This window comes from Streptopelia decaocto (assembly GCF_964273445.1).
Source record: "Streptopelia decaocto genome assembly, chromosome: 2".
Classification (NCBI taxonomy): Eukaryota; Metazoa; Chordata; class Aves; order Columbiformes; family Columbidae; genus Streptopelia; species Streptopelia decaocto.
The window spans coordinates 163326765-163354588 of NC_138655.1; the positions used below are offsets into that span (position 1 = coordinate 163326765).

A 27824-nucleotide genomic window follows, 5' to 3' on the forward strand; every position below is an offset into this window, starting at 1 on the left:
GGTCACAGAGCAGATCACGGAGGATCACAGAGCAGATCACACAGGGTCACAGAGCAGATCACACGGGGTCACAGAGCAGATCACACAGGGTCACAGAGCAGATCACACAGGTGGGTCCAGGCGGTTTGAATGTCTCAGAGGAGACTCCACACCCACTCTGGGCAGCCTGGGCCAGGCTCTGGCACCTCCCAGCAAACAAGTTTCTGCTCATGTTCAGATGGAGCCTCCTGTGTTTCAGTCTGTGCCCGTTGCCCCTCACCCTGGCGTTGGGCACCACTGAACAGAGTCTGGTCCACCCTCTGACACCCACCCTGAGATATTGATCCATTGATCACATCCCTCTCAGCTTCTCTTCTCCAGCTCAACAGCCCCAGCTCTCTCAGTCTCCTCAGCACAAAGATGCTCCAGACCCCTCAGCATCTTCGTGTCCCTCCCTGGACCCTCTCCAGTAATTCCTCGTCCTTCTTCAACTGGGGAGCCCAGAACTGGACCCAGGACTCCAGATGTGGCCCCAGCAGGGCAGAACAGAGGGGGACAATCACCTCCCTGACCTGCTGCTCACACTCTTCCTCACACACCCCAGGTACCGCTGGCCTCTTGGCCAAACAGGCACATTTTTTGCTCATGGTCAACCTGAATTCTCAAGTCCTTCTCTGCAAATCTGCTTTCCAGCAGCTCAACCCCAACCTGTACTGGTGCTGGGGTTGTTCCTCCCCAGGTGCAGGACCCTGCGCTGGCCCTTGTTGAACTTCATCAGGTTGTTCTCTGCCCAGCCTGGGGGGTGTCAGCCTGTGGGGTGTCAGCCTGTCCTCCTGGTTTGGGACCATCAGCAAACTGGCTGGGAGTGCACTCAGTGTCCTCATCCAGGTCACGGATGAACAGGGTGAACAGGACTGGACCCAACACTGTCCCCTGGGGAGCCCCACAAACCACAAGCTCCCAACCAGACTCTGCACCGCTGATCTCCACCCTCTGAGCTCTGCTACCATGGCCCATCTCACCGTGTGTCCTGCGAGGAGAGATGTCAAAAACCGTGCTGATGTCAAGGTGGCAACATGCACTGCTCTCTCCTCTACCCAGCCAGCCCCACCACCACGAAGCCTGTCAGACCATTCCCCTTTGGAGAGCCCTCCCGAGGAACAGCGGCGCACACTCACCCGTGGGCCGCTTCAGGGGGGAAGCAGCGGTGCTCTTGGCAGGGCCGGTGCCGGGCGACGCCGCCGTGGTCTTGGGAGCCGCGGGGGAGCTCCGGGCCGGGGCTCTGGGAGAGGCGGCGGCCGGAGCCTTGGAGACCACGGTCCGCTTCTCCGCCGGCTTCGCGTCTGCAACCTGAACACGCACGGGCCGCGTTACCAACAGCATTGCACTGGCCGAGCGCCCGCCAACAAAAAGCGTGACATAACACTGTTTAAATGCTCAAACGCATAAGCTACGCATGGCTGGAATGTTATAATGCAGAAGATTAAAATATAATTAAGGTGTGGAGAAGCGACTGAGTGTGTTCAGCACAGGACACACCGCACAGGCCCCGCTGGCTGCGAGAAGAAGGTTTTGATTTCTGGACAAAGCAGCAAAGCTCAGGCCGTGCTTGCAGAGATCTCGCCTAAGCTAAGGCGGCGTTTATTAAAACTCTGTGGACTTAAAACTGGGTGTCCAGGGCTCATTCCTCATGTGGAAAACTATTCCAGTCTGTCCCTGGAAAAGTCACATATTTCCAAACAGACTGACCTCTCCAGTATCAAAATACTGAGTTAATTCAGGGAAACGAGTGAGATGAGATTGTGATTTCATCAAAAGGGGATTCAGAATTATGCAAAAACTTAAAACTGAAGACGCTGTTTACAGAATTACACCTATGATTTCATACTTTTTGTTAGTTAGTTTTAACAGACACTCCAATGCAGTTATTCAAGCTGAAACGTACAGTAGAAATGCCAGCGTTTAGAAAGCTCCCGAAACAGATTTTAACATTCCCTTTCAAATCTGAATTCTTCTACTATATAATAACATAGGGAAGATTCAGGGGACATTTCTTGTTCTTAACGTTACATGTGGATCCCCTGCTTCAGCTTTAAGGTGCAACACTAAGAATTGTCCATAAATCTTCTCTGATTGGAGAATTACATTATTGGACAATTACACTGTTGGGGAATCACAAACCTCCAGTATTTCCTAAGCACACAAGTGCACGATGATTTCTCTCGGTGCAGTTTTTATGATGAGCAGGCATCATAAAGACACAAGCAGTGGGAAATGCTGAAGTCCTCAAACTGATTCATGCCCCTGAATATTAACACTGCAGCTCTCCCTTTGGTTTTCCTGTGCATTTGTCTGGACTTAAGAGTCCTCCTGTGTCTGTAGTGTATCTAATCTATATTTTAAAACCCCTCCTTTAATACTGAAGCTCTCCATTCACCTTTCCTGTGCTTTTGTCTGCATTTAAGAGTCCTCCTGTGTCTGTAGCATATCTGTATTTTAAAAACCCTCCTTTAATAATGGGGAGAAACAAAGAATTATCTTGTGTACTTGCTGACAGCTCACAAGGAAAACCGTGGGACTACAATCGAGTTTAATTTTCTCCGCTGTGAAACCACAATTAAAGGTCGGGTGATGCTGTAAGCGGGTTAACGGAAGCCAGGACTAAGAACTGCGGCTCTGCTGAGGCAGCGCATCCCAGCCCAGCCTTACGCTCCGCGCTCCGGGCTCCGGTTCGGCTCTCGGGGCGGTTCTTACCTTTGGTTTGGCGTCTTTGGGCGCGGGGCCGGCGGGCCGGGCGGTGCCGGGGGCCGGGCGCTTGGCCGGCGCTGCCGCGGGGCTGGCGGGTTTTTTGGCGGGGGCGGGCGCGGTGCCGAGGCGCCGGGGGCTGCCGGCGGACAGCGGCCGGGCTCTCGCTGCTGCGGCCTTGCTGGGCGCCGTGGATGTGGAGGCTGCGGGCTTTACGGGGGGCAAAAAGGATAGAAACGAAAACAAACCAACAGAAAAACACAACCAAAAACAGCGCCTCGGAAACCAAAACGTGGAGCTGCGAGAACGTAAAGATGGTACTTGAAACGAAACGAACGAAAAATAATAATGAGCTTTCTGTTTTCTGAGCGTCACCGAGTCCAAAAGGCAGTTTAGCCATTCAAGTCAAAGCAAACAGGGTTTATCCCAGCGACATCTAAAGCAACAGACGGAACCGGCGGTTAAGCCGAGCTTAGTGTTGCTGGCACCCAGTCCTGCCTGAGATGTGCAGGACATTTCTCTCCAATCCCCTGCACTCGAGGGATCACAAACTCTAAACCCTCATCCTTCAAGGGGACCAAGAGTCCCTCACCCCAAAAATGTGGGGTTGGATTTTGCTGAGAGCAGGAATGGCTCATGTGTCCCAAACAGCCCTGAAATAACAGACTATCCTGAGCGGGATCTCTGAACACTAACTGTACCGCAAATAAAGGTGTCGTGAACTGGGAGAGCATCGGTGCAGCACGAGTGCTGACACACACCTTTACTCCTACACCACCGACACCAAGCAGGGAATTAATTTAAATAAAATTTACGATATATTCATTAAAATCCGCTTCCGGTCACACTTGCCACAGGCTGTTTGCAGCTCCAGAACCGGCTGCATTTATTTCAGCAAAAACGCTTCGCAGAGGGCAGCTCAGAAAACAGAAACTGTGTGGCCACAGCTCAGGAAGCAGAAAAGCCGGCAAATGAAAACCCGGGGGGCGAAGGCGCCGGACGCCAGCGACACCAACCTTGGTCTTCTTCTCGGGGCTGGGAGGCAGCTCCTTGGTGGGGGGGGCCGTGATGTCGCTCCCTGTCACCGCATCGCCCGCTTTGGGCTCCTCTGCTTTCGCTGGGGGAAAGAAAAAGGGGATTTCTTACATTGTATTATTAGTATTTTTTATATATATATATGTTATTTAGTGTAGTGTTAGTGAACACAGCAGCAGGAGGAGCCAGCGCAGAGACAGTTACAGATTGGCCGTTTCTGCAGCATTTCCCCCAAATCAGAGCCCCCCAGCAGGGTTCCCTGTGGCCGGTTCAGCCAGCACCGATCTCTCCAGTTTGTCCAGTGGCAAGAGACAGGCGGCAAATGAGGGAAACCTCTGGTTTAGCCACAACACCAAAGTTCTGGGTTCTAACGCTGCCGTTCTGACCTCTGCCGGGTGTCCTGCTGTGACTTATCCCGAGGTCGAGCCCCGTTTTAACCACCCTGGGTGTTCAGCAAAGCAAACAGTGCGAGGAAATACTGATTTAGCAACAGTATCACCAGGTTTTCTCCCTAAACCTTGTAAATCCTACAGCCAAAAGAGGCGATTTCCCTCCAAACAGCTTTTCAAATGTAATTGCCGGCGGTGCCAGCCCTGCGACATCAGGGTTCGTGAAGGATACAGCAAACAGCCCATGGAAATGGACGCGTGTTCCCTTGTCACCTGCAGATCAAAACGCAGCGTTATCTGTGTTAGACGCTTCTCCTCCTGACAGCACAGCAGGTCGGGACAGACAATGCTGTAACAAGCCCAACAGCAAAAAGGTTCTTTTCTGCGTCTTTTGAAAATTACTATTTAAATTGTGCATTTTCTTGTGTGTGAGCCTTGACGATTCTGGCCCAAACGCCGCTGTGAGTCAAGCCCAGCAAAGCCGAGCCCGGCGATGCTCGGCAGCACCACGGCTGTGTCGTGGGTTTCTCTCTTTTCCTGGCTCTGGGACACATTTAGCAGCTTTATTCCCTGTTTTGAATGAGCCTCTTGCAGACCACTCAGCCCCCGAGTCACACTAAATGTCCTGCAGCACTGGCTTTAAACCCTGGGCATGCGAAAAACACTTAGGAAAATAAAACAAGCACCAAAATGTACAAGCTGGGTACCGGTTTTAACACAAAATTCTGAAGAATCGTTCGCATTCATCTAGAAAGCCCTTTTTCTCCCTAGCTGATCTATTTTGGCTCCTCTCTGCTCGTTTTCTCCGCCGCATCTCAATAAACCTTTATACTCTCCCTCATTTGACTTGTCAGCTCTAAAGAGCGATTGTTGCTGTGAATAAGACCCTTCTGTCCATTCAGAGCTCTGCTCCCGGGACGGCTTCGGTTGGAGCCCCAAATAGCAGATAGCGACCCGAGGGGACGTTGGCCCGTGGGGTCACCTTTCAGCACCACCTCGCTACTGTTCCAGCTCATTCCAGCCCAGCGCGGCTCCGCAATAAACCGGCTTTAAACTCCAGCAGCTTCTGAACTAACAACATGAATCGCGTGTTATTTCACGGTACTTCACCAAATACGGGCTACGACACGAGAAATCTGGAGTAACTTCAATGCACGGAACTATCAGAGAGTATGTTACGGTTCTACAAAATAAATAGGATAGATGCATATATAAATGTATATTTAAATGCAAACCAGAATGTAGCATCCCTAAGGTGATGGAGCTACACTGCAGGATGGCACACACCATGGTTAGGCAACTTACTCTTTCTTATTCCTAATCTTGTTCTTGTTCTTATTCTTTCTTATTCGTATTATTATTATTCCTATTCTTATTCTTATTCTTATTCTTATTCTTATTCTTATTCTTATTCTTATTCTTATTCTTATTCTTATTCTTATTCTTATGCTTTCTTATTCCTATTCTTACTCTTACTCTTACTCTTACTCTTACTCTTACTCTTACTCTTACTCTTACTCTTACTCTTACTCTTACTCTTACTCTTACTCTTACTCTTATTCCTAATCTTGCTCTTATTCTTACTCTTATTCTTTTTATTCTTATTCTTTATTACTATTCCTAATCTTACTCTTATTCTTATTCTTATTCTTATTCTTATTCTTCATTCTTATTATTATTCTTATTATTATTCATTCTTATTCTTATTCCTATTCTTTTACTCTTACTCTTATTATTCATTCTTATTCTTATTCTTATTCATTCTTACTCTTATTCCTATTCTTTTACTATTACTCTTATTCTTATTCTTATTCTTATTCTTCATTCTTATTATTATTCTTATTATTATTCATTCTTATTCTTATTCCTATTCTTTTACTCTTACTCTTATTATTCATTCTTATTCTTATTCTTATTCATTCTTACTCTTATTCCTATTCTTTTACTATTACTCTTATTCTTATTCTTATTCTTATTCTTATTCTTATTCTTATTCTTATTCTTATTCTTATTCTTATTCTTATTCTTATTCTCTTATTCTTTATTCTTTATTCTTATTCCTATTATTCCTAATCTTACTCTTCTTCCTATTCCTATTCCTATTCCTATTCCTATTCCTATTCCTATTCCTATTCCTATTCCTATTCCTATTCCTACTCCTCTTCCTCTTCCTCTTCCTATTCCCATTCCTATTCCTCCTCCTCTTGTTCCAGGCCGGGCATTCTCCTGTCCATGCCGCACCCACCATCCAGGCTCCGTCTCCATCCCTCAGCCCTGACCAAGCGGGTCCCCAGCCCCGCGGGATCACAGGAGGACACTTGGGTTTTGTGCCGCCCCAGTTTGCGTAACAAGCCTCTGCTTTCATTCGGGGTTTAATTGCGAGGGCGCCCTGTGCGGCGCGGCCGGGGCCCCGCCTGGGAACGTGTCCCGCTCACAGGCACGGCAGCGCCGCTGCCAAACCTTCATCAAATCTGCTCATTCGTTTGCGAGAATTATTGAAGAGATCTTTCTCAGTTTGCCTGTTCCCCCAAGCATGGCAACGGAGCTCAGGGAGGATTTCAAAGGGATCTGGGGGGTCTGGCAGGGCCGCTGCTCCTCCTGCTGCTCCTGCTCCCGGGGCCGCTCGCTGATGGAGAAAATGTGGCTGAGCTGAGTCAGCACCAAAGAGAATTCCCGCGGGACGGGGCGGGAAGGACAGAGGAAGGACAGCAGGACGGACAGAGGGAAGGACAGGCCAGGCCATACTCCACCTTCAACTCAAAGGAGTAAGCCTGTGATCAGGTACTTACTCTGTCCCCGCTGCTGCTCACGGGCTCACCGTGCTGCTCGCTGCAGCCAGCGCCGGCCCCAGCGCCAGCGCTACTCACTGAGTGTGCTTCCACATCCCCAGCGCCAGCGCTACTCACTGAGTGTGCTTCCACAGCCCCAGCGCCAGCCCTACTCACTGAGTGTGCTTCCACATCCCCAGCACTATCCCTACTCACTGAGTGTGCTTCCACAGCCCCAGCGCCAGCCCTACTCACTGAGTGTGCTTCCACATCCCCAGCGCCAGCCCTACTCACTGAGTGTGCTTCCACATCCCCAGCGCCGGCCCTACTCACTGAGTGTGCTTCCACAGCCCCAGTGCCAGCCCTACTCACTGAGTGTGCTTCCACATCCTCAGCGCCGGCCCTACTCACTGAGTGTGCTTCCACATCCCCAGCGCCAGCGCTACTCACTGAGTGTGCTTCCACATCCCCAGCACTACCCCTACTCACTGAGTGTGCTTCCACAGCCCCAGCACTATCCCTACTCACTGAGTGTGCTTCCACAGCCCCAGCACTATCCCTACTCACTGAGTGTGCTTCCACATCCCCAGTGCTGGCCCTACTCACTGAGTGTGCTTCCACATCCCCAGCACTATCCCTACTCACTGAGTGTGCTTCCACAGCCCCAGCGCCAGCGCTACTCAATGAGTGTGCTTCCACATCCCCAGTGCTGGCCCTACTCACTGAGTGTGCTTCCACATCCCCAGTGCCAGCCCTACTCACTGAGTGTGCTTCCACATCCCCAGCACTATCCCTACTCACTGAGTGTGCTTCCACAGCCCCAGCGCCAGCGCTACTCACTGAGTGTGCTTCCACATCCCCAGTGCTGGCCCTACTCACTGAGTGTGCTTCCACATCCCCAGCGCCAGCGCTACTCACTGAGTGTGCTTCCACATCCCCAGCGCCGGCCCTACTCACTGAGTGTGCTTCCACATCCCCAGCACTATCCCTACTCACTGAGTGTGCTTCCACATCCCCAGTGCCGGCCCTACTCACTGAGTGTGCTTCCACATCCCCAGTGCCGGCCCTACTCACTGAGTGTGCTTCCACATCCCCAGTGCCGGCCCTACTCACTGAGTGTGCTTCCACATCCCCAGCACTATCCCTACTCACTGAGTGTGCTTCCACATCCCCAGTGCCGGCCCTACTCACTGAGTGTGCTTCCACAGCCCCAGCGCCAGCCCTACTCACTGAGTGTGCTTCCACATCCCCAGCGCCGGCCCTACTCACTGAGTGTGCTTCCACATCCCCAGCACTATCCCTACTCACTGAGTGTGCTTCCACATCCCCAGCACTATCCCTACTCACTGAGTGTGCTTCCACAGCCCCAGCACTATCCCTACTCACTGAGTGTGCTTCCACATCCCCAGCACTATCCCTACTCACTGAGTGTGCTTCCACATCCCCAGCACTATCCCTACTCACTGAGTGTGCTTCCACATCCCCAGCACTATCCCTACTCACTGAGTGTGCTTCCACATCCCCAGCACTATCCCTACTCACTGAGTGTGCTTCCACAGCCCCAGCACTATCCCTGCTCACTGAGTGTGTTTCCACATCCCCCGCGCCGGCCCTACTCACTGAGTGTGCTTCCACATCCCCAGCGCCGGCCCTACTCACTGAGTGTGCTTCCACATCCCCAGCACTATCCCTACTCACTGAGTGTGCTTCCACAGCCCCAGCACTATCCCTACTCACTGAGTGTGCTTCCACATCCCCAGTGCTACTCACTGAGTATGATTCCACATCCCCAGCACTATCCCTACTCACTGAGTGTGCTTCCACATCCCCAGTGCTACTCACTGAGTATGATTCCACATCCCCAGCACTATCCCTACTCACTGAGTGTGCTTCCACATCCCCAGAGCCAGCCCTACTCACTGAGTGTGCTTCCACATCCCCAACGCTATCCCTACTCACTGAGTATGATTCCCCATCCCACCCCATCCCATTCCCTACTCATGGAGTGTGCTTCCACGTCCCCAGCGCCGGCCCTACTCACTGAGTGTGCTTCCACATCCCCAGCACTATCCCTACTCACTGAGTGTGCTTCCACATCCCCAGCACTATCCCTACTCACTGAGTGTGCTTCCACAGCCCCAGCACTATCCCTGCTCACTGAGTGTGTTTCCACATCCCCCGCGCCGGCCCTACTCACTGAGTGTGCTTCCACATCCCCAGTGCTACTCACTGAGTATGATTCCACATCCCCAGCACTATCCCTACTCACTGAGTGTGCTTCCACATCCCCAGTGCTACTCACTGAGTATGATTCCACATCCCCAGCACTATCCCTACTCACTGAGTGTGCTTCCACATCCCCAGAGCCAGCCCTACTCACTGAGTGTGCTTCCACATCCCCAACGCTATCCCTACTCACTGAGTATGATTCCCCATCCCACCCCATCCCATCCCATCCCATTCCCTACTCATGGAGTGTGCTTCCACGTCCCCAGTGCCAGCCCTACTCACTGAGTATGATTCCCCATCCCAGTCCCTACTCACTGAGTATGTTTCCCCATCCTACCCCACGCCTTACTCACTGTTTCCCCATCTGTCCTTACTCACTGAGTATAAATCCCCATCCTAGTCCTTACTCACTGAGTATGTTTCCCCATCTGTCCCTACTCACTGCGTATGTTTCCCCATCTGTCCCTACTCACTGAGTATGTTTCCCCATCCCATCCCATGCCTTACTCACTGAGTATATTTCCCCATCCCAGTCTTTACTCCCTGAGTATATATCCCCATTCCAGTCCCTACTCACTACGTATGTTTCCCCATGTGTCCCTACTCACTGAGTATGTTCCCCCATCCCCAGTACAGTCCTAACTCACTGTTTTAAAGGCAGAAATCGAACTTTTGGCGCGTACCCCCCAGGGCACCGCGGGGCACCCACCGCTGCTTCACAGCTTGCGAGAGCGACACTGGAAGAAACGATTCCTATCCAGGCGCAGAGAAAACAAATAACTGCACAATAACCACTACACACACACACTCTGGGTTCTGCTGGGGGTCGGGATTCCTGCCCCGGCCCCAAAACCTTCAGCAGCTTCCTATTTACAGCCCTACGTGCCCTGGGGGGATCTGAGACAAGAGGGCAGCTCTGAGCAAATCACTGCGGCCGACTCCCCGCACATCATTGGGTGTTTTCCTCGAGGAGGCTCTGCTCCCTGCAGGATGCGCACACGCGTGGGGGCCAGGGGAGCGTCTGCTCATGGAAAAACCCGCTCAAATCCAGCAACGGGAGCATTCACCGGGGAGAAATTCAAAATAACACCCCCCGGTTGGAGCCCTCCTGCTGGCTGCAGCCTCGGGCGAGTCCCCGCGTTGGCCGTGCAAAAGGACGGTAGAGCCAACAAGCTCCAGCTCCCTGTTATAAACAGGGACGATATGGAGTTTTCCAGCGGGCACGGTGTCCTGAACGCAGCTCAGCGCCGTTTTCAGGCACCGGCAGCCACCCAGAACAAGGGGCTGCACAGGAACCCTCGTGCCTGAGCACAATACTCATGTCCTTTATCCTTAACCTCCTATTTCTCTACACGCCGCCACTCTCAGGGGTCACCAGCAGTGAGTTGCCACTAGAAATATTACCAAGCAATCCAAGTACACGATGCAATGGCTTTTTTCCAAAAAAAAGAAGACTGTAGAACAGTTACCTTGTCAACTGACCAAAGCTGCCCTCATGGCTCAACATTAATGTTTAAATAGACTATTATTTCTTTAAAAACCCTTCCCTATTTGCACAGGGAGTCTTCTCTGGAATCTCCTCTATAGCACTAATGCAGCTCAAGAGAACAACTTCCCAAACATCTCCTGAAACGAGTTGTTCCAAACCATCCTAAACCATGAGATTCTGGGGTCAAAGCTTCTCCGGTTCTCCTGCCTCCCAGGGACATTGTCCCATCAGGAGGTCAGAAAATGGAGCGTCTTCCTCTTCGTATCACAAGGGTGTGCAGAACCTCCCTCCAAACGAATACAAAAGTAGGACGATGGAGAGTTGGGTGGATTTGAAGCCACGGGTGTCTTGAAAGTGGCCAAAAACCACGACAACCCAAACCCAGTCTCCACGTGCGTGGAGGTAACAAGTGGCCACCAACGCAGGGTGGACAGGACCTTGGGGTCACCAGCCCGGCCCGTCACTGGTCCCAGTCATGGCCAGCGACATTTCCCAGTATAAGGATAAACTTCAACGGGAGGGAGGTCACCACTGGCACAGGCCCAAAGTGACTGAGATCTCCGTCCTTGGGGACATTTGGAGCCCTGATCTATTTACACACGGGTTTGAGTCGGGGTTAAACCAGAGAGCTCCAGGGCTCTGATCCAGCCTAAGTGTCTGTGCCACAGCTACGGAGCGGGGGATGCCCACGCTGCTCCCAAGTCATCATGTGCCTTCTTGAAGCCAAGACCTGATCATGAATAACTATATGTCGCTTTCATAACCATAGGAGAAAAAAACCACCCCACTCTCCTCCAAAATATATATGTGTGTCATCATCCTGGAGACAAACGGCTTGTCCAACAGCTTTTAGCCCGTGTCCCCATTCCGGATCAGCGCAGCAGAGCGGCCGAGCTTGGGAAGGATGTCTGGAGGTCACTCAGCACAGGCCACTCCAGTTATTCTGCATGGCCTGGGGCTTTCAGTCCTGTTCTGAGCATCTCCAAGGATGGAGGTTCCACGTCTTGGGGCCCGTCCTCCAAGAGCTGATTAGCATCATGGTAAAAAAAGAATATATCTATATCTATATCTATATCTATATCTATATCTATATCTATATCTATATCTATATCTATATCTATATCTATATCTATATCTATATCTATATCTATATCTATATATCTAGATCTAGATCTAGATCTAGATCTGTATCTATATCTACATCTATATCTATATCATCTAGATCTAGATCTGTATCTGTATCTGTATCCGTATCTGTATCTGTATCTGTATCTGTATCTGTATCTGTATCCGTATCCGTATCCGTATCCGTATCTGTATCCGTATCCGTATCTGTATCTGTATCTGTATCTATATCTATGTCATCTAGATCTAGATCTGGATCTAGATCTATATCTATATAATAAAGTATGACCAATCACAAACTGCTGGCACAAGAGGTTCTGTGGCTTCGCTGTAAATGGCCCCCAAGTCCCCAGAATGCAAGAGCACCGTGGATTCCACTTTGTTCTTTTCCTTTCTGAACTCCCAGAGCTGCAAAAAGCTTTACCGCTTGTTTCCTTCCCCGAAGAAGGAAAATTAGGAAAAAGCACTTACAGAAACACCCCCGTGAGTATCTTCAAAAGTTAAACCACGCTACTGCGTTGTTGTACAAAGCGTGGAACTCGGATTAAAGGCCCGTGTGTGTATGTCTCAAACAGCACGGGGCAACTTAGCCAAGCAGCAGCATTCCCAAAAATCCCTTCTCCACGCCACCAGGAGCAGCTGAAGGCCCACGATGACATTTGGAGGCTTCTCTTAAAAGGCCGAACCGAATGCTATTTTATTTTGTCCTACTGTGGTGAAGATAAGGACAGCAGGAATTACACTGTGCAGCTGGGAGATGCTTAAAGAACGGTTCGTCCTGGTTGCCGTGCGTGTTTGGCTTTGTTGTTACGGCGTTTGGTTGGTTGGTTGGGCTTTTTTGGCTCTGGGTTTTTTTGTTTGGTTTGTTTCTTTTGTCTGTGTCTTCTGTTGTCATTGTTCCAGTTGTTTGTTGCTTTAGTCAGTGTTCTTCTGTTTTCTCCCTCTATTGCCGAGCTCAACGAGCATTTCCATGGGCTCTGAGAGCACCTCCCATAAACCCCTCAGGTCCCACCATCGGGGGGTCTGCACCCCCACCCCCGGGCACGGTGCGGCCGGGGCATCTGGTTCATCTCTCGGCTTCACCGCGGCCGGGACTCGCGGCCGCGTCCACCCGCGGAGCCGCGTGCCCGTCGCCCGTATCCCGGCCAGGGATATTCCCGCTTTAAGCCGAATTAAACCATCGCTTGGTGAAACGGCCCCGTAATTCTCATTGGGATTAGAGTCATCAGCTGCAAATCCATTAAGAGAAATAGATTAAGCAATAAGGCAAGGACTGTCTTTACTCTCCCTCTCCAACGGGAACAACCTCGGAAACAAAAGCAGGCCACGGTTAAATATGGTGTTCACCAGAAATGCTGCAGGAGGCACCAGCTATTTCTCATTCATCCCCAGAAAGTGCTGCCTCAGCACAAATATCACCAGGTAAAGCCTCTTCCTATAAGGATCTGGAGACAAAAGTATCTACAAATACAACAAATCCCAGTTGAAGCAGAAATACAACCCGTATCTGCTTTCTCCTCTCCAGAAAAAGCCCAATGAAGTGTCTCCTGCCCGACACAAATTAGAAGAGCGAAGCATTTCATCTGGCGCCAAACGCACCTCAATCAACGTGCATGTTTTTAACTGTTACCGCGGATCACAGCAGACTCGGCCTGCGGGCTCATTTGTCAGGACCCCGTTTGTCACCCAGGAAGGGAAATCCCTGAGCAGAACTTGTTCTTCCAGAACAACCCAAACCATGTTTACCTAACATGGCATCAACTTAAGCAGACAGCTAGTTAGAGTAATTAACACTCTAATACTGCGCTCAAAATGTTATGCTGGATATAAAAAAAGCCAAATAAAATAATTTAGCTTTTCCCTTTTCATTGACAGAAGTGTCAGCACATTCATGACAGCAGCAGCGCTCGGGCTGGGACACCTGAGGTGTCGAACTGCAGCCCCAGCCGTTCCAAACACAAACCAAGTCCCAGCGCGATCCAGAAGCACAAAGAGCAGGTGTCACCAACGAGCCCACCGGTCCCACGTCAACTCCTCGCGTGTCGCCGGCTGCCGACGCGGCGCAGAGAAGCCCGAGGGGTCCCCCACCCCTTCCATGGGCTGATACATCCCGCCCTTGCACGTCAAGCATGACAATGTATGTATTTTTTCTCCTCTCCATCGTACCTTGAAGGTTCCTGTTCTTTAGCCTTAGGAATCCCCAGGGACCATCCACGCACGTCCCACCAACCCACGGGTGACACCCCCGGGTCCTCCTCGTCTCCCATGCACAGGAAAGCTCACGTATCCGTGGCAAACCCTGTTTTCAGGGGATTCTCGCTCAAACGGCCGGTAGCTTTTGCGATTTTTGAGCAAGCACAGCGGGTGTTACAGGCCAGGGAACCCACCTGATGTACCTAACAACTGCAGCATCGCCTTTAAACTCAGTCCCCGAGAGATGATGTGTATTTTCCAGTTGGGCTGAATGTGCCCACAGCAGGAGTTTTCCTGGACCACCGGCCCGTGTCAGCGCTGCTCTTCATTTCCTGCCCCCGCAGCCCCATCCTGCCTTCCCTCCTCATTAAAACCGCGATTTGAGCTGCCGAGGAGCCAGCACCCAAACCACCGGCGACCCTTGGAGGAGCCAGCACCCAAACCACCAGCGACCCTTGGAGGAGCCAGCACCCAAACCACCGGCGACCCTTGGAGGAACCAGAACCCAAACCACCAGCGACTCTTGGAGGAGCCAGCACCCAAACCACCAGCGACCCTTGGAGGAGCCAGCACCCAAACCACCAGCGACCCTTGGAGGAGCCAGCACCCAAACCACCAGCGACCCTTGGAGGAACCAGAACCCAAACCACCGGCGACCCTTGGAGGAACCAGCACCCAAACCACCGGCGACCCTTGGAGGAACCAGCACCCAAACCACCAGCGACCCTTGGAGGAGCCAGCACCCAAACCACCAGCGACCCTTGGAGGAGCCAGCACCCAAACCACCAGCGACCCTTGGAGGAGCCAGCACCCAAACCACCAGCGACTCTTGGAGGAGCCAGCACCCAAACCACCGGCGACCCTTGGAGGAACCAGCACCCAAACCACCGGCGACCCTTGGAGGAGCCAGCACCCAAACCACCGGCGACCCTTGGAGGAACCAGCACCCAAACCACCGGCGACCCTTGGAGGAACCAGAACCCAAACCACCAGCGACCCTTGGAGGAGCCAGCACCCAAACCACCAGCGACCCTTGGAGGAGCCAGCACCCAAACCACCGGCGACCCTTGGAGGAGCCAGCACCCAAACCACCGGCGTCCCCCACCAAGGGTCAGCGGGGCTGGTGTTTCCTAATCCTGTCCTTAACTTCAATCTGCGCTCACCTGAGGGGATGAACTCACCGCCCAGCTCAGGCTGGGAGGGTTGTGTTCCGTATTTATCTGAACCACAAAGTGCTCTGCTGACAAAAAATACCCTGCAGGACAGGCAGAAGTTGCGTTGAATTGCACACCCCTCGCTTATGGATTTGGAAGGAAATAATTCAGTAAAACACGGCGATTTTCCCAATGCTGCTGAGCATCAGAGAGGTGATGGTCCAGCCGAGCGAGGCCAGCGGGACCCCAATTCCTGCTGTTTCAGAGCAGAAAATACTTAAAGCTGGGGGAATGTGAAGGAAACGAGGCGAAGCAGAAGGGGAAGGCGAGCGACTGATTGCACTAGATGATCTTTTGAGGTCCCTTCCAATCCCAAACATACTGTGATACTGTGACAGCGCTTACCAGTGACACCACTGGAGGTGACACATGAAATACGTGCAAGAAATCAAACAACGGCTTCTGTCCAACATGAACGTGAATTAAATCTATTGTTTGGCGCAGGAAACAACGCGACCGCTTGTTCTGGTGAGAATCGGCAGGAATGAGGGAGCAGAGCAAGTTGTGCAGCTCACGGGGGTGGATCCGTGGCCGGATCTCCCTCCTGAAACAGCCGCGGTGGGCACGGCAGGATGGGGACGGGCCACCCTTGGGACGGCCCTGACTGCGCAATTCAATGTGCAACACCCGCCTGGCCACAAGAAATAAACCTTCGACATGCAGGAGCAGCAGATGTTCAGCAAAACAAGCGCCAAGCCCGGCTGCGGGGAGCAAGGGATTCTGCCTTTGTGAGCCACCGTCCCAAGGACTCCAGGCAGCTTGGCCAGTTCTTCCAAGAATTTTCAGGATGGAAAGAGGTGCAAGGGATAAAAGCCGGTGCCCCGAACGGAGGCGCTCAGTGCAGAACAGAAATAATCAGAGAATATTAGAATATAATAACAGAAATATAGAGGAATTCAAAAAGAGAAGGAAAAACTATTTCTATCAGAATAAAGCAGAGATGTTGGTGCTTTTGGGCCGGCAGGCGACCTGCGCGGCGGGTGCTGAGGGTGAACGGGGAGGCGAGACCGAGACAAACCGCTCATCTACCCGTCAATAAACCGCAGGGGACAGATTGGAAGCGGTTCCATCCCCACAGCCCAGACTGCTCGCTCGCTTATTTTCATTATCACCGCCTCTCTGCTTGTTAACGGGGGAGGAAGCAAAACTCGGCAAGGAAGTCTGAAAGCGCTTCAGAGACATCTGAGGAGTTTTGCTCCTTTTTCTCGTGCATTCTGAGACTTCTTTCTAAGCTACACATACATAAAGCAAAGAAAACGTTTAATTGCATCTGCTGCTGGGGGAGAATACACCTGGAGCTGGTTTCTTTCCCATGCATTGTATGCAACGGAACAAACCAAACCGAGCCCAATCAGCTGCTCATTTCGGAAAATCAATTTTAAAAGGTGTTCAGAGATCTATCTATTTTTACCCAGCAAAGCCCGTGAGCTCTCAGCCAACTCAATTATCACCGTCTCAGCTCCCATGGCTGTAAGGATGATAAACGAGCGTTTAAAACAGTGAGAGCACAGAGGTTTAAAGCCAGATGCGTTAGAAGAGGTTGGCAATGCGGATGAGCCGCCCGAGCCGAGGAGCGCGCCCGGCTCGCCGGGACCTTCCAGCGCTGGTGCTCAGCGCCAGGGAAACTGTCAGTCCGCTGCTTCTGATCTCGAGAGCCACGCATCTGTGGTTTGGAACCGTTGCCTCTTCAGCTCGACAGAATTCACCCGCCTACCCAACCCTGGTTTGCTCGTAATCCAAAATATGAACCTCCCGGCTAATTGGCTTTGTTGCGAATAAACTTGAGTCGCAGCGGGGATGCTGAGCCCCACCACCCCAAATTCTGAGACGCGAAAGGTGTGCGCAAAGAGCATCTTTCTGCTCCACCTTTGTTGCCACCGTCACTTTGACTCGCGTCACGCCCAGGTTGAGGCGCTCGGGGCCGCGGTTGAGCGGTGGCCGTGGCAGGGCTCGGTGGCGCTTGGGCTCAAGGACCTTGAAGGTCTTTTCCAACCAGAACCATCCTGTGAGGTCTGGTGGCTGCCGGGTGGTTAAACCCAGCCCAACCCCACAAATCCTGCCCAAGCAAACCCGCCTCGCTGTCCCCTCGCTCTGCTGACCATCACCGGGATGGCGGCTCCTCCCTGCGCAAAAGGACCCGGTGTCCCTGCCCAGGCCACAAGGGACCCGTGTCCGCAACCCCTGAGGCGCCACCAAACCCGACGCGGCTTCAGCTTGGGCTGCCCGAGCCAGTTAAAATCTGTGCGCCAAGCAGACCGTGAGGAACAAGGAACGCTGAGATCACGGGAAGGGAGGAAGAGGAGACAGGCTGGTTTGTGTTGCCCAAACCTCCTTCCGCAGGTCTCTGACCATGAGTCTCGGACGCTGAACAAGCTTAGAGAAATGATCAATCTTAGAGAAACCATGATCTGCTCCAGGTGACCCTGCTTTGGCAGGTGGGGTGGACGAGATCATCTCCAGAGATCCCTTCAGCCCCAGCCAGGGTGTGACGCGGTGATTCTGGGAACAGTAAAGCTGGAATTGGACAGGGGACGGAATCCGTGCAGGGGGATGACGGAGCGAGGGACGAGCGGCTGCCTGACCATCGGGTGTCACCAACACACCGCAGAGCCCCAGCGCGTCCCATCCGCCCTTATCCCAGCCCTGCGGGGACAGGGACGGATCCATGGTTATCCCAGCCCCGCGGGGACAGGGACGGATCCATGGTTATCCCAGCCCTGCGGGGACAGGGACGGATCCATGGTTATCCCAGCCCCGCGGGGACAGAGATGGATCCATGGTTATCCCAGCCCTGTGGGAACAGGGACGGATCCATGGTTATCCCAGCCCCGCGGGGACAGGGATGGATCCACGGTTATCCCAGCCCTGCGGGGACAGGGACGGATCCATGGTTATCCCAGCCCTGTGGGAACAGGGATAGATCCATGGTTATCCCAGCCCTGCGGGGACAGAGACGGATCCAGTTATCCCAGCCCTGCGGGAACAGGGATGGATCTGTGGTTATCCCAGCCCTGCGGGGACAGGGACGGATCCATGGTTATCCCAGCCCTGCGGGGACAGGGACGGATCCATGGTTATCCCAGCCCCGCGGGGACAGAGACGGATCCAGTTATCCCAGCCCTGTGGGAACAGGGATGGATCCGTGGTTATCCCAGCCCTGCGGGGACAGGGATGGATCCACGACTATCCTGGGGACGGGGACAGGGACAGATCCATGGTTATCCCAACTCCGTGGGGACAGATCTGTGGTTATCCCAGGGACAGGGACAGATCCGCAGTTATCCTGGGCATGGGGACAGGGACAGATCAGTGGTTATCCCGGGGACAGGGACAGATCAGTTGTTATCCCAGAGACAGGGACAGATCGGTGGTCAACCCGGGGACAGATCAGTGGTTATCCCAGGGCCAAGGACAGATCGGTGGTTATCCCGGGGACAGACCGGTGCTTATCCTGGGGCTAGGGACAGATCGGTGGTTATCCCAGGGCCAAGGACAGATCGGTGGTTATCCTGGGGACAGATCGGTGGTTATTCTGGGGACAGGGACAGATCTGCAGTTATCCCGGGGACAGATTGGTGGTTATCTCAGGGACAGGGACGGATCCACAGTTATCCCAGGGCCAGGGACAGATCGGCGGTTATCCTGGGGACAGTCACAGATCCACGGTTATCCCGGGGCCAGGGCCAGACCGGCAGTTATCCCAGGGCCAGATCAGTGGTTATCCCAGGGCCAGGGACAGACCGGTGCAAAAATCCTCACGCAAGTCTTTCATCTTTATTCCCCGACACATTCTGTGTCCTCCTGCCGTGCGAAGCTCTCACCACCACGCGTGGCAGACAAAGCACGCGGACCAGCGCACCCGAAAGCCGGGCACACAAGCAGGTTTGCCGGCGGCTGAGGCTGGCGAGAGGCACAGAGATGTTGTTCCAGGCCGGGGAACAAAGATGAACGACTCTTCTCACAGGTTTTAAATCCGGGAAGAGTGACCTCATCCATCACGGCCCCGCCGAAACAACAGAACGCCACCAAAGAGAACACGCTGCTATTGACGCTGGGCAATGGGAAAAGCTCCGCCGCAATGGGGCTTGGGAGAGAGCTGACGGAAAGGAACGGGAAATTCCACTCTGAATTTCAGCCCTGAAACAGTTAGAGCTTAACTACACAAACCGTGCCACCCATTCGCTGTCGGACAGAAACACCACAAGGTGCTGAGAGCTCCGCAGAAAAGCACAATGCTCAGATCTTTCTGACACGGATTGGAAGGTTTTCAGTTCGCTAACGCCCTCGCTCTAACGCCAGCGCCCGCGGACCCGCAGGTCCCTGTGCACGCAAGGGGGGCGGCGAGACACCCAACAGACCCGCGGCCAGCGTGGATAATGGAGATTTTCACATCTGTCAGTCGGGTTTAGGACCCAGCAAGAGCTCGCGGCCGGTGCTGCAGCAGACACTGTGGCACCAGCCAGCCAACTAGTTTTGACATTTGTCCTGCATTTTCATCCACCCGAGCCCACATCCTTTGTTGCGAGCGCCGGACCCCGAGCCCTGTGGGTATTTCCGAGCCCCCCGCCCCCAGCCTGGGGGTCACTCGCTGCCCCCGTGCGCTCAGCCCCCGGGGATCGAGCTAAAAATCACCAACATACCAGCGCGTGGCAGATCCCCTTGCTGGGGAGCCGGAGCGCTCCGCACGCCGCTGACCTCAATTGCTTTGCTTTCCGCCACGGCGGTTTTGCCGGGTTCCGTCTCGGCGCGTTTGCTTTTCGGAGCCTCACACCCAGCAGCTCCATCGGTGCCGTTTCTCTTCCCCCCCTTCCCCGCGGCCGCCTCCTCCCTCTCTTTGTCCCGGCTGCTGATTTCGGGGATTTGCTCCAGCTTGCTGTGATACAGGCTCGGGCTGCCCAGCTCCTTCTTGCCGCCGTTCCGCTCCTCTCTCTTCTTGGCAGCCGGTTCCTCTGCCGGGAGGGGCCGATGCTCCGTCCCCGGCGGGCTCTGCCGGGCACCGGGGCCGCACGCGGATGCTTGTTCTTCTGCCACCGTCATCGACCTCTTCATGGGAGCCGCCGGTTTGCGGGCCGTGGGGCTGGAGCTCTGGGTCAGGCTGCTGCTGGGGGACAGCAAACCCGTGGCCACGTCCTCCCGGAGCACCGGCTCGGGGTATTTATCGGCCAGGTTGAGGGCGAGCGGCACGGAGAGGTGCGAGCACTCGGACATGGCGCGTCTCATCGCCTTCCTTTGCTGGGCAGCCCTGTCGAGGAACCCGCCGTCGGCGGCACAGCCCAGCTTGTCCTCCAGCTCTTCCTCCATCTCGGCCGCGCTGGCAAAGTCGCTGCCTTTGGAGTCATCTTGTGCCAGCTCCACGGTGGTCGTCGGGGGTTCCGGCTTGGATGGGGAGGAGGAAAACCCACTCTGCACGTAGTTATCATTAACCACCCCGATGACACAATAGCCGGGGGCTCCATCTTTTTTCACGGTTGCTTCTTTAGACCCTGAATCGTTCGGCAGGATGGGGTGGAAATTGGGGTTCCAGACGCTGATTTCTTGCTCCTTCACGCATTTGCTGGGCTCGCTCTCCGGCACGGCCAGATGGGGCAGGCTGGGGGCTGCCTGGCTGGCCGGCTCCATCCCAGCCTTCCCGGCTGCCTTCTCCTGATCGGTGATGCCTTCATTCTTACCGGGTTTTTCAGCTCCTGCCTGTCCCACGTGAAAATCGGTCGTTTTAGGGTTCGCGAAGTTCCCCTCCGCGGCAGGAAACGCTTCCGAAATCAAGGACCAGCTCTCAAGGTGACCCGCGGCCGCCTGGTATTTCTTGCCTTGCGCCTCGATCTCTCTGTTGTCCTTCTGCGCTATTTTCAGCTCCTTGTCCAGTTTCCCTTCGAAGAAGCACAGCTTGTCCTCGTCTGTGAAGCCGGCATTCTTGACGAGCCCGTCCTTGATGGGGTTGACGTTGAGGCCGATCTCGCTGAGCTTGCCCTCGGTCCTGTGCCACTCGAAGGCGGCGGGGCGCAGGTCCTTGGCGGTGTCCATGCAGCGGAAGGCTCCGGCGCAGCTCTCGCTGCTGGAGGGGCACAGCGGGCTGTATTCGCCGTACTCGCGCGGCGGCGCCGGCTGCTGCTTGGACACAGACATCCCGGCCCGGCAGCCGCGGCGCTCGCAGCGCTGACGACACCAAACCCCCGGGATTCGCCGCAAAAACCCCTCCTCCCGCCCCCCCGCACGCCTCCCTTTGCCGGCGGCCGCTGGCTCCGAACCGGCACGTCTCCTCCTTTTAGATTCAAACAAGAATCAACCCAGAGGAATCACAGTTAGGATTGGAAGGGACGCGCCGCTATACCGAACACCCATCCCTCATTAGATGCAAATCAGGGTTTAATCATCGCGGTGAAACGTTTCCGTGAGCTGCGTTATTACACAGCTCGGGAAACGTCGCCGTCCCTTTTCCTCTGTCCAAGCCCATTGCGAGCCGTGCGTCTCTAAGGGTTAATTCCCGCGGACGAATAGCTTGTTAGAGCACTTGGGAACTCGGGTCAGCAGTTCTGCCCCCACCCACCAACCCCAGCGCCGGGACCCCTCTCAGCACACGGGCTTTGTCTGCGGGAGCTCCAATCTGTTCTCTCGGAGTCGGGAGCGACCGCAAGCGTTGCTGTGATGAGGATTTCGCCGCTCGCAAACCGCATCGCTCGCACAGCGGCGGGGGTGGAAAGGGGCAGCTTAGGGATGGTCTGTGGCTTAAATACTCTAAACTTGATTTTTCATTTACTTTTTTTTAAATGCAAACATATCTCACCATATTTCAGAGCTGCATTTTTTCCTATTGCGCTTAATTTACACCTAGCACTTCAAGCTCTGTGTTATCTATTTAAAACCAATCTCAACACATATTAAGTGCCCTGCTCGGCCATCCTGTGAAAACTCCATTTCCAGCATCCTCGACAAGGCTTTTCTACCCGTGACCCTTGATCTGCGCATCGTTTCCCTGGTTAAACGGGACCCGCCGGTCTCTGGATCGCTACGGCGGCACAAACCCCAGAGGGGGCTGGTTTTTTAAGTGCCCTCTGTAGATTAATCCCGGACTAAAGCACATTCTCCAGGGTTGCAATAACAGCGCCCAGACACCAACCCGCTCCAGCGCAGGGGAAGCGTTGTCCTTACAGCGATGCAGCGAGAGGACTCCCCGCCACAGTTTAACTGAGAATAAAGGTATTTTTACCCCAAGCTACACTACACCCCCTGAATTGAACCTGCTGCTGAGAAACGCTCCCATCCACACTTCTATCTGCTTGTATTCAAGCTCTGCATTTAAGGCGCTGCTATATTTAAAAACAATGACTCAGGAACTGTAAGTTATCTGAATCTTTCACGGCAGCCTCTAATTAACCAGAATAGTTCCACCCACCAGCTTCACTTCTCCAAAGGCCTCAAAAGGCAGTTTTTCTGTACTTTAAGAGACTCCCGGGTGCGCTGCTGGTGGAAATGGGGCCCCGGCTCCGGGCCCACATCCTCATAACAGCCGTAGGACTCATGTTTGCCGACATGTGCTCACGCTAAATGATTCACCTGCTCCCAAACCGGCGGCAGAGCCTGAAATCACCCAGTCCCACGTCATTACCGTTATTCCTCCATCACGCAGTCAATCCCAAAGCAAGGTTTTCGTAGCAAATCTCAGCCCATCACTTGGGAGCGAGGTGACTTTACCGAGCTGCCTGGAACCACCCCGGGGGCTGCTATGTGAGTTTTCCTTTTTGTTTTAAAGCAAACAGCTCCTATGACAACAGAGGAGCAAACCCTCATTGATTTAGGGGCTGGTGCTTCAGATCCCATAGCACAGATCCGTACCACCGGCTGGAACGCCTGACTCACGGCACCAACACACAGCCGCTAACGACCTGATTTCATCGTTTCCTTCATGTAGGAAATGAACTGTATTCAATACCTGGGAGATGCAGAAGCAGGAGAATGTTTAGCTATGAAAAATGTCTCTAAAGTAATTTAATATTTAATCTCTCAGGACGTTAATGGAGGTAACGCAGAGTTCACCCCATGATTTGAAGAGCTTCCTGCCGCCCGTGGCGCGTTGCTCCAGACGGCCGCCTCGGTTTTGGTGCCCCAGCCTCTGCCTCCTGCCAAATGCGCTTTTGTCTTTACATTTATCAATATTCAGCCTCTGAAGCTGCACCTTGGGTGTCGTGTTAAGCTTCCTGCACGACCAGAAACCACCGCTCGCGAGGCAGGACCCGCACGGCCCAGCGCTGCTCCCGCTCCTCCTGCGGATTCTTATTAACCTGCTGTTTGCTAGAGAACCGTGAGAGAAATGAGTCAATGGAGACGAGCGGGGAGGGGTGGGAATCACAGAACCACAGAGTGTCAGGGGTTGGAGGGCCCTGGAAAGCTCATCCAGTGCAATCCCCCCATGGAGCAGGAACACCCAGCTGAGGTTACACAGGAAGGTGTCCAGGGGGTTGGAATGTCTGCAGAGAAGGAGACTCCACAACCCCCTGGGCAGCCTGGGCCAGGCTCTGCCACCCTCACCCCAAACAAGTTGCTTCTCATATTCAAGTGGAACCTCCTGTGTTCCAGTTTGCACCCATTGCCCCTTGTCCTGTCACTGGTTGTCACCAGAAGAGCCTGGCTCCATCCTCCTGACACTCCCCATTTCCATATTGATCCCCAGCAATGAGTCCCCCCTCAGTGTCCTCTTGTCCAGCTCCAGAGCCCCAGCTCCCTCAGCCTTTCCTCACACGGGAGATGCTCCACTCCCTCCAGCATCTTGGTGGCTGCGCTGGACTCTCTGCAGCAGTTCCCTGTCCTGCTGGAACTGAGGGGCCACAACTGGACACAAGATTCCAGGTGTGGTCTCCCCAGGGCAGAGCAGAGGGGCAGGAGAACCTCTCTGACCTACTGACCACCCCCTTCTAACCCACCCCAGGTCCCATTGGCTTCCTGGCCACAAGGGCCCAGTGCTGGCTCATGGTCACCCTGCTGTCCCCAGGACCCCCAGCTCCCTTTCCCCTACACTGCTCTCCAACAGCTCATTCCCCAACTTATACTGGAACCTGGAGGATGCTCAGAAAGCACCATTTGGACAGATTTTGACAAACAAACGAGGCCAGGCCTGTGCTAAAGTGGGGTTGGGTTGGAGGATGAGTTGATCCCCACCCATTTCCCCTCTGGTTGGCCCAAGGGAACTCCCCGCTCCCCCGGTACCAGCCCTGCCATTCCCCCATCCTCTTGGCTCCCCACCACCGTGCTGCCAACGCGGCAGAGCGCAGCAGCGCAATAGTTGAAGGGTTTGAAGGTCAGGCCCTGGTCCAGCCCCCGGACATGGAGATTCACCTGCCTGGAGCATCTCACAGTGACACGGGAGCCATTCCCAGCGAGGAAGGTTCTGTTTTCCCCGTCCACATCTCCCATCATCATCATCATCACATCCCACCTTTATTACGGGTACAGCTGGCACAAACAAACCCTCAAGGGCACCGAGCACACGCAGCACATATTTCAGCCCCAACATTAACCACATCTACAGCCATTTATCCCAGCTGCTTAGGCACATTTCCCCGGGCTCTCCTGGTGCAGAATCGCGGTGTCACCGTCACCATTCCAGGCCCAACCACCATCTCCCGCATCGTCACATGAATCAGCCCAGCGCTGCTATTTTTATTCCTCTCCCAAGCTATTACTTATCGCTGCTAATGCCTTTGCATTGGGTTTTTTAATCCGGCACAAGTGTTCCTGTGCCGCCCCTCGCGCCGGTTTCTACGGCAACGTCACTGCCAGGACGATGCGCTGCTCCTCGCCGCGCCCCCGCTAACGCCAGCTCTAATTAAGCATCATTACCAATAACAGCGATCGGGCTGACCGCAGCCATCAAGGATACGCTCAGCCTATAAAAGCCAAGGGGTACAAACCTGCGATTTAAGCACTGCTTTGCCTGTATGTTCATCGCACACGAGCCGTGTACGACGGGTGGAATCGCACGCAGCCCCAAGCCCAACGCGTCCTGCTGGGCTCATGGTGCGTTTCTGCTCACGAGCCAAAGAACCGGGCTGGGGATAAAAGGCTGAACTGGAATATTCAGTATTTTGGCCCCTGTAGCTCTGCAGGACAAGGCTGGTGTTCAAAAGGTGCGGAGCCGTACGACGCTCAACCACCGTCTCGCGTTTGTAGGACAGATCAAATCCCACTTACTTTAGACTTTACATAAAATACATTAAATATCTTAGTGATCAGCCCAAAGCAGTATTAAAAAGCACTCAAAATATTACCGGTATCTGGTTATTGCAGGGTATTTGACAGTGGCAAAGTCAATTGAAGGATACACAAGCAATGAAGTAGCAACATCAGCAAGGGCAGCTGAGGCTTGACATTCAGATATCCCCGAAAGTTAAATAACATCACTAAGGAAATGGCTTCAATGTTCCTAATGCGGCAGAATTTACAAACACGAGTACATTTGTTTCCTTCCCAGCTCTTACTGGAAACCAGAGTGTCACGGATGAGCAGGAATTTGCACCGAAGAGCACCAAATTTGGGCAGTTCCCCAGCTCAGGACGAGAGCTCTCACACACCTACCTGGGCTAAGTAATGGGTCTTAATTAACGCCCAGGCTGCGATGTGATGTGATTAAAGCACTGGTGTGCATGGCAGAGCCCCCGCCCGGGGGGATGGGTTGTCCAGCCTGGCCGAGAGGTGAAGCCAGAGACAAGAGAAACGAAAGGAGCCCCATGAGAAGGTACCAACGAGTGAGCAACCGCCGGACACAGCGTGCAGAGCCGGGGACAGTGCGTGCAGCCCATCGCGTTATTGTACAGCACGAGTTACAACCCATCACGTTGTTGTAAGGCGCCTGGACAGGGCAGCTTTGCTATAAGCCAGCCCAGACCGGCAATAAAGCGACCTCTGTGAACATCACCTTGGTGTGTCAGGGTCCGTGTCTCGCATGGAAAAAGCATCATTTTGGTGACCCCGACGTGATACTTCGTATTGAAGCAAGATGGTTCGGACGTGAGGAAAGCCACCTGGAGGGCGAAGTTGGCCCTGCGCTCGAAGAATAGCGGCAAGCAGGCCTACGGAGAAGCGGGTGGCATGGGAAACACAGCACCCGTGGAAGAAAAAATAATAATGAAAAGTATTCTGCAGCTGGCTGCACGAACAGGAAGATTTTGGGAAAAAGACGCGGTGGAGCGCCTTTTACTACTCGCCCAGCGGAAGGCGTGTGTCCGATCGACGGACGAATTTTTTTCTCCCGGTACATGGGAGGACATAGGGACCGAACCATGGGAAGCGGTCACAAGAGGGAACCGCGAGGCTGGCGACCCGGCCGGACCGCGGCGGGAGCTCAGGCGGTTGGTGCAGGAGGTGTCAGAGGAGCCGGAGCCGTGTGCCGTCCCCCGGAGCCGCCCGCCGCCAGCTGCCCCCTCTGAGGACTCCGAAGCATCGATACCGCTGGTACATCCCCTACCAGATTTGGATTTCTGGGGTGGAGAGCAAATTATACCCTCTGCACCCTTTGAGCCGTCGCCTGCCTCCGACGGCCAACGGCAGCAACCAGCAGTTTCAACAAGCCTGGACAGTGAATCCAGCTGATGTGCCTGCGCCGGAGGACGCGATGGAGCAGCAGCATGGAGCACCGAGGATCGCCCTGACTTCAGGAGAGCCACGGGCAGAGCCCCAAGGACACTGAGACGGCAGGAGAGCCACATGCAAGGAGTTCTGAACGCTATGAAGCGACTAGATGGTGGTAACAGTAAAACTTGGCAGTTAATAGCATATAAAAAGGCGTCAGATGCGATTAAGGACGGGCTGGAGGCGATTGGCAGGGGATGTGAAAAATGGGGAAAACAGGAAAGGGAGGGGAATTAGACCTCACTCCTGAGGAGCTCCGGATTAAAAGGGAGCGAATACAAAAATGTGCTAGACAATGTGTTGAGGATGGGATGTGGTCTGTAAGAGAAGCAGATGAATATTTGAGAGCGTGATATGGAAAAGGGCTGGAGACTGGGTTAGATCAGCAAGTTTGCTGCTGACACCAAGCTGGGAGCAGTGGTGACACTGGAAGCTGTGCTGCCATCAGAGACCTGGACAGGCTGGAGAGCTGGGCGGGGAATAACCTGATGAAATTTAACAAGGGCAAGTGTAGAGTCTTGAATCTGGGCAGGAACAGCCCCAGGTTCCAGTATAGGTTGGGAAATTACATATTAGAGAGCAGTGTAGGGAAAGGGAGCTGGGGGTCCTGGGGACAGCAGGGTGACCATGAGCCAGCACTGGGCCCTTGTGGCCAGGAAGCCAATGGGACCTGGGGTGGGTTAGAAGGGGGTGGTCAGTAGGTCCGAGAGGTTCTCCTGCCCCTCTGCTCTGCCCTGGGGAGACCACACCTGGAATCTTGTGTCCAGCTGTGGCCCCTCAGTTCCAGCAGGACAGGGAACTGCTGCAGAGAGTCCAGCGCAGCCACCAAGATGCTGGAGGGAGTGGAGCATCTCCCGTGGGAGGAAAGGCTGAGGGAGCTGGGGCTCTGGAGCTGGAGAAGAGGAGACTGAGGGGGGACTCATTCCTGGGGATCAATATGGAAAGGGGGAGTGTCAGGAGGATGGAGCCAGGCTCTTCTGGTGACAACCAGTGACAGGACAAGGGGCAATGGGTGCAAACTGGAACACAGGAGGTTCCA

General features: G+C 53.8%; 1 protein-coding gene across 7 annotated transcripts in view; it reads right to left on the bottom strand.

Annotated features, from left to right (window-relative positions):
- Positions 1 to 27824, bottom strand: part of MAP4 (microtubule associated protein 4) — a 152163-nt gene that overhangs the window by 17056 nt on the left and 107283 nt on the right. For 6 of the 7 annotated variants that reach the window (XM_082046514.1, XM_082046515.1, XM_082046518.1 and 3 more), the window contains exons 14-16: positions 3741 to 3841; positions 2734 to 2934; positions 1158 to 1329 (exon numbers count right to left, since the gene is read on the bottom strand). In XM_082046514.1, coding sequence (XP_081902640.1) covers positions 1158 to 1329; positions 2734 to 2934; positions 3741 to 3841 — 474 coding nt within the window. The remainder of the gene's footprint in view (positions 1 to 1157; positions 1330 to 2733; positions 2935 to 3740; positions 3842 to 27824) is intronic. The other variant, XM_082046517.1, reaches the window with a different exon arrangement.